Source organism: Hemibagrus wyckioides, linkage group LG22 (genome assembly GCF_019097595.1).
Source record: "Hemibagrus wyckioides isolate EC202008001 linkage group LG22, SWU_Hwy_1.0, whole genome shotgun sequence".
Taxonomy (NCBI): Eukaryota; Metazoa; Chordata; class Actinopteri; order Siluriformes; family Bagridae; genus Hemibagrus; species Hemibagrus wyckioides.
The window spans coordinates 13,007,995-13,014,473 of record NC_080731.1 but is presented as its reverse complement, the minus strand read 5'-3'; the positions used below and the strand labels follow the sequence as shown (position 1 = coordinate 13,014,473).

The 6,479-nt window shown below is 39.8% G+C and overlaps 1 protein-coding gene across 1 annotated transcript; it reads right to left on the bottom strand.

Moving 5' to 3' along the window:
• Nucleotides 1-2,435: 2,435 nt before the first annotated feature.
• On the bottom strand, nt 2,436-6,247 carry LOC131343057 (uncharacterized). The gene is made up of 15 exons (XM_058374432.1): nt 5,973-6,247; nt 5,343-5,380; nt 5,180-5,245; nt 4,977-5,066; nt 4,813-4,884; nt 4,674-4,724; nt 4,517-4,597; nt 4,242-4,358; nt 4,091-4,140; nt 3,931-4,000; nt 3,760-3,846; nt 3,573-3,671; nt 3,379-3,459; nt 3,187-3,285; nt 2,436-3,071 (listed from the first exon to the last, which is right to left on the bottom strand). The coding sequence occupies exons 1-15, from the start codon at nt 6,124-6,126 to the stop codon at nt 2,931-2,933; spliced, it is 1,296 nt and encodes a 431-aa protein (XP_058230415.1). The 5' UTR covers nt 6,127-6,247; the 3' UTR covers nt 2,436-2,930.
• Between the last annotated feature and the right edge of the window lie 232 nt (nt 6,248-6,479).

Here is a 6,479-nt window from a genome sequence, read left to right as displayed (position 1 = left end):
TAGCGCGGCGGGCTGACTGAGCTAGAAAAAAATAATGGGAAATGAGTGAAGTGAGTGAAGTGCATATTGTGTGACTATGTAGTCAGCAAAAGAGAGCGTGTACTAAGGCAGGAGGAACACAGTGTGGGAAGTAGGCCAGGTCACTGTGACATGACAGTGATAGGCAGGTAGAGGAGACAACAGCAGTGGAATACTAGCAACCAACAGTGATGAAAAGAGAAAAGGATATGAAGCAGCTTAATGGCACAGCTTAGTTTAAAATTAGTAAAACAAAACTTAGATCAAGTAGGTAGAGAGAAAAGTCATCATGACATAGAGGAAGAGAGCAAGGTACTTGCTACTCTTGGTACACATTGTTGTGGAGGGCAACGCGCGAGGTCAGGATGAGCCGAGGAAGCACCTTTAAGAGGTGATGGTCAAATGAAGTCAATAAGGAAGTGGCGCCTATAAGTAAGCGCCAATTTTTTATAAAAATGGTTGACTTAGCCTAAAAATAAGGGGAACTGGTGAGGAGGAAAATTGACGTCATCGAGGGGAGGATGGTATCAATTTAGGGGCGGTATCGGGACAAATGCGAAAATAATGGGAACTGGGAAAACGTATGTAAACTAAGGAAGGAGGGACTAAAGTAGCCATACACTGAATATAATGGGAAATTGCTGGAAATATTTAAATTAGAGAAAAAGGAGGCGCCTCGGGGTGCCTGGGGTATAAGTAGAGGGGACTTTTTCGGGGTTGGAGAGACCAGCTGCTCTCTTCAGATATGCATGTTGTTGACTGCATGACTGAATAAAGAAACCTGCTTCTTCTCATCTGTTGACTGAGATCTCTGTTATTTCGGCTAAGTTTTATAGATTGTGGAGGTCATTGGGAAAGCTAAGAGTAATAGATACAAACAAAATTCCACCCTGTGATATGTCCACTCGGAGGGGGCTCTGTCTAGCCATCACAATTTGGCCCTTGTCAGACATTGAGGAGAAAATGTTCACTTGCTGCCTAATATATCCCACCCACTAACAGGCGCCATGATGAGGAGATAATCAGTGTTATTCACTTCACCTCTCACTGCTCATAATATTAAGGCTGATTGGTGTTTATAAAACGTTTTACTTTGTATGAATCTTCCTTCCATCCATTTTCTGAACTGTTTATCTTACACAGGGTCAGTGGGAACCTGATCCTATCCAAGGGGACCAGGGGACACTCTAAACAGGGTGCCAACCCAACACAGGGAACAGTCTCTCACACACACACACACATTGGATAATTTAGAGATGCCAATCAACCTACCGTACATCATTGGACTGTGAGAGGTAATCAGAATACCAAGAGGAAAACACACACACACACACACACACACACACACACACACACAGGACAGAGGCAGGAACTGAATCACCAACCCCAGAGATAAATGTGCTAAACACTAAGCCACTGAGCCTCTCCTCTGTATGAATCAGTTATGTTGATATAAAACACAAATGCAGAATTAGATTATAAATGCAGATTATAAGAGTCAAGTAATATTATTTATGTATGGAATACTTTACACATGAATCTACAAATTGTAAAATAGAAATAAAAGTACTCTCTGCTACATGTTGTGGCCATATAGCAACTTGTCATTTACCTGGGAATTAGTCTGAGTTTAAAAAGAAACCATGGTGTAAACCTTTTATAGGAGGATCTTTTACATTTAATTTAATCAGATAAAAACACACCCAGTCCTCCTCTATGCCATGATGAACATTAGATATTTAACAACATAGAACAGAAGAATTTGAAAAGAGGGAAGGATCACCATGAAATCTCAAATGTGAGGCAATAAATTTTTATTAAAATCTACATAAAATTATAAAACACAATGATACAACATTAAACATAAACTTCATAAATATCTAATAAAACTTAAATACCTAATAAAAGCTTAAAGATCTAATAAAACTTAAATACCTAATAAAAGCTTAAAGATCTAATAAAACTTAAATACCTAAAAAAGCTTAAAGATCTAATAAAACTTAAATACCTAAAAAAGCTTAAAGATCTAATAAAACTTAAATACCTAAAAAAGCTTAAAGATCTAATAAAACTTAAATACCTAAAAAAGCTTAAAGATCTAATAAAACTTAAATACCTAATAAAAGCTTAAAGATCTAATAAAACTTAAATACCTAAAAAAGCTTAAAGATCTAATAAAACTTAAATACCTAAAAAAGCTTAAAGATCTAATAAAACTTAAATACCTAAAAAAGCTTAAAGATCTAATAAAACTTAAATACCTAAAAAAGCTTAAAGATCTAATAAAACTTAAATACCTAAAAAAGCTTAAAGATCTAATAAAACTTAAATACCTAATAAAAGCTTAAAGATCTAATAAAACTTAAATACCTAAAAAAGCTTAAAGATCTAATAAAACTTAAATACCTAATAAAAGCTTAAAAATATAGATAGGATTAAATATCTAGTAGAACATGAATGTATAGTAAAAGTTAAATATCTAATAAAAATGAAAAGTATAATAAAAGGTAAATGTAAAGGTGAACTCCAGCGATGTCTCTACAGCTGCTCAGGAAGGAAGAAAATTGAAAGAGGTTATTATTCAGTTCATAATAACAACAAACACTGAAATAAGTATTTACTTACCTACAGAGAGCTCGAGTAACATGGAAAGAGAAAGAACAGTGTTTAAAGTGTGACCAGGACATTTATTAGTTTATTAAACTTTGGTTGGTTATGAATCAGTTAATAGTAATCTATGATTAAACAAAATGGAGAATAAAAACAGTTCTATGTTACCAATGGAAAAAATAGAGTTTAATCTACTGATGAGGATCCAATAGCAAATAATAGATGTGTGTCCTGATCACTCTTTAAGACAAATGGGATAGAGAGGTGTGTGTATGTGTGTGTTAGAGGGGTGTGAATGTTACTCAGACTCTCTCTATGGTCTTCATTATCTCCTGTACACGCTGCTTCACGATCCTCAGCACTGCAGAGTCTAAAGCTGCTGGATCTCTGTAAAGCTCCAGAGGCTGAAAGAAAAGGTCCTCAAGGAGCACTGTCAGCATATTCTGTACAAACACACACACACACATTTCCAGCAGGATACTGATGAGATTGATCAGAGAAATTAAAGCAGATACTTTATAATGTGTATCATGGCATTAGAAAAAGTTCCTCACTTACAGAAAGCCTTAAAAAGAGCCGCTCTGCCTCAGGCTCCCTGATGTCCACGTCCCACTGGCTGATGGCTAAAAACAGACGCTGCAATAATCCTCCATCCGACTTTAAAGAAGAAAAACAAGAAACGTGATGTCACGCGATAGAACCTTCTCCCAAGTTTAGCTGCCAGTTATATAGTGTTTATGAGAGTCTTACAGCTGGAGGTGGCGAGCTGTGTAAAAAGCATCTGAACAGGACGAGCTCGAAGAACAAATCAAAGAAGCTGAAATGTTGCAGCTGCACAGGAGAGAAACGTTAGAAAAAGCAGTTCCATTTACACCTTAAAGACTGAATCTCTAATCCTTTACATTTAGTGAGGTGTAATTGTAAACGGTTATTTCCCAGCTTACCTGAGCCTGGAGTAACTCTGCCTCGATCGATTCCCAGTTGGACGGCTGTCTCAGGAAACGGATCACAGACTCGTAGGCCAGCTTAACACCGTTTACGTCCTGTCCGGAAAAGAGACTCGTCACTGCTTTGTCACCTCGACTAACGCTGGGTGCGTACGAGACAGAACCAGGTGAAATCAGCACTCACCTTTTTGTTGGCTGCTGCCAGACGCATGAGCATCTTCTTCCCTGATATGAACAGGAGGTTCTGCACGAGCATGCAGTCCAACATTCTCTGAACACGAGAGATAACACACAGTTATGTGTAGGAACAACACATCTTCAGAGAAACTAGACGAGTAAAGAAAGGTTGACTCACAGAGAACGCCTGGCGAATGGCAGGCAGCTTCAGAGCAACGTCTGTAACGCCTTCGAGCCAGAGATGCGAGCTAAAAAAAAACCAAAACAAAACGAGCTGATGAGCCGATTATTGTTACATTGACATGAGATAACATGTCAATAGGTGAAGACGACCCTACCTGATGAAGGGCACCTCGCTCTCCTCAGGAGAAAGATCATTGTTACTTTCCTGCAGACAGAAAACAGCATGAGATCATTAAACAGCACACAGTACAGTTATCCAGAATCCCACTGATGTAGATACAAATCGAGTCTGTGACAATGGATTACCTCAAAATCTGACTCAACGTCCAAGTCAGCATGAGGAGTGAAGGAACTTTCCTCTTCCTCCAGATGGGACGTGTCGACCAGATCCTCCACACCCACAGGCAGGTGAGAGCAGGTTTGCTGTGAATAAAACACAAACATTGACAATGGACATGAACAAATCCCAGAAGTGAATTGGACAATGTACATGAACAAATCCCAGAAGTGAATTGGACAATGTACATGAACAAATCCCAGAAGTGAACTGGACAATACAGCGGACAGTGTAATGAATTTACCTCGCCGTCCTCCAGCGGCACATTGGTGACAGTCTCCACGCCACGGCAGGACGCTGGCTCTTTCGCGCTCCCAGAGACTCGCTTATGAGGAAAAAAGGACAAACTCAGTCTCTGTACTTACTAAAGCTTTGTGGTGCTGCAACAATTCAGCTCTTACCTGTACGGTGGTGAAAGAGTCCTCACATGTGGTGGAGTTCGAGGATCCCTGCTAAAAACAACCACGACAACTGCATGTCACTCAAACGCTCATCAATTCATAATAAATGCTTTATAAAAGAAACGAAGACTACTATTACCAAAGGAACACAGGAGGTCTCGCCGACGGTAAACCACCACGGCCGGATGAAATATCTCTCAACTTCCACCGACTAGAGACAGAAACACAGCACCAAGTGAATACAACATGCAAACAAGAGCCTACATTTGTGTCTCTACAGCTGCGCTGACTTTAATAAAATACCTGAATCTGGGAGCCGTAGATGTGGGAGGTGAGGAACCAGATGTTACGCCGGGCGCTGTGCAGCTCACCAGCACGGCTGTGGCGTGAAAACTACAGCACAAAGATTACAGTGTGACTCTCATCAAAGCAGTTTCATACAAACACATGGAACAATTTCATTAGAGTAAAAACTAGGCTGAAAAAAGGCTGAAATATAAAATTACCAGGACGACAGCTGACGTCTGAGGGTGGAGTTCAGTGGACGGGAGCTGGCAGATTGGCTCAGTGACCTTCATAAACACACACTCTGTTAGAAATGAACAGCTAATACAATGTTCATTGTAGTATGAAGTGTTTTAACTGTAGTGCTTTATTACTGACACATACCTGGACGTCCTCCACTTCCTCCACATCAGCAACAGCTCCTGTAATCAATTTTACACATTTAACCAAATCACTATTTATTCATGTCCCTGCAGAGGGTGTGTGTGTGTGTGTGTGTGTGTGTGTGTGTTCACAGCTGCTGTAACAGTGTGACAACAAGATCTCTCATGTTTCTGCAACATTAAATGTAACTTTAAAGTGTTACAGATAATTGATGAAAGGTTTTTACTGAACACTGACAATAGTGAATAAATCGCTGTGGTTTGAGAGGAATAAGAGGAAAGCTAACAGTAACTCCGCTTCATGTCGGGCTTCTGGACATCACCCTGTCCTTCATTCATTTCATCTAAAAGCACAACTCCAAGTGTTTTATTCCTCACATCAACACTTTTAGACCTTAAATCCTCTTCTTAAGAGCCATGTAGCATCGCGGGCTAACGTTAGCTCAGCTAAGCGCTTTATAGCTAGCTCTGTTAGCTAAACTACACACCGGGGTTTATCCTGTTTATCCGCTGTATATTAAAGTCTTTCATTTCATACACACACACACACACCATCTCTGTGTGTCTTTGTAAACTGTAAGCTGATTATAAAGACACAAGCTAAGTGCTAAGTGAGCTCTTCTCTTCTTACCTGGAGCAGGTTGATGATCGGCAGCGGGCAGACCGCTTCTCCTCTTCAGCCTGCGATAAGCCCAGTATCCCGCCGAGGTGAGCGCGAGCAGACCGCCGACGCAGGCCACACTCCGGAAACTGCTCGCGCTGGGAAGAAACTTGCCAAAGTTCATCGTCTTCGAAGAAATAAATGTCGATCTGATGTAACGAGAGTCCACAAGCAGTCCAAGTTGTTGTTGTTTCGTCGCCGGGTTTACTTTCAAATGCGTTCTAAACGCCTCCTGTATACGTCAAGGGTTTTTAAAAATCAACAACATGGCGACATATGTTTCTATATTTATTTAGGTATTAAATAAAATAATAATTAATAACAATTTTTTTTGGACGAGGCGCAAGTGGTAAAATAATGTTAATAAAATAATAATAATAATAACATGTAAATTCCATATTTTTAAACAGTAGAGTGCGCAGTACCGGATATTGATATGTACCCCGACACGTCAATGCGTCCGCCATATTGGAATGG

What these genes read in the sequence shown, in the direction of transcription:
- LOC131343057 (XM_058374432.1), bottom strand. Translation starts at nt 6,126, where the DNA reads ATGAACTTTGGCAAGTTTCTTCCCAGCGCGAGCAGTTTCCGGAGTGTG. An exon ending in TGCCGCTGGAGGACGGCGAG is followed by an intron (nt 4,359 to 4,516) that starts GTAAATTCATTA and finishes TTTTATTCACAG; the next exon opens with CAAACCTGCTCTCACCTGCC. An exon ending in TGGCAGCAGCCAACAAAAAG is followed by an intron (nt 3,672 to 3,759) that starts GTGAGTGCTGAT and finishes TTTTCCGGACAG; the next exon opens with GACGTAAACGGTGTTAAGCT.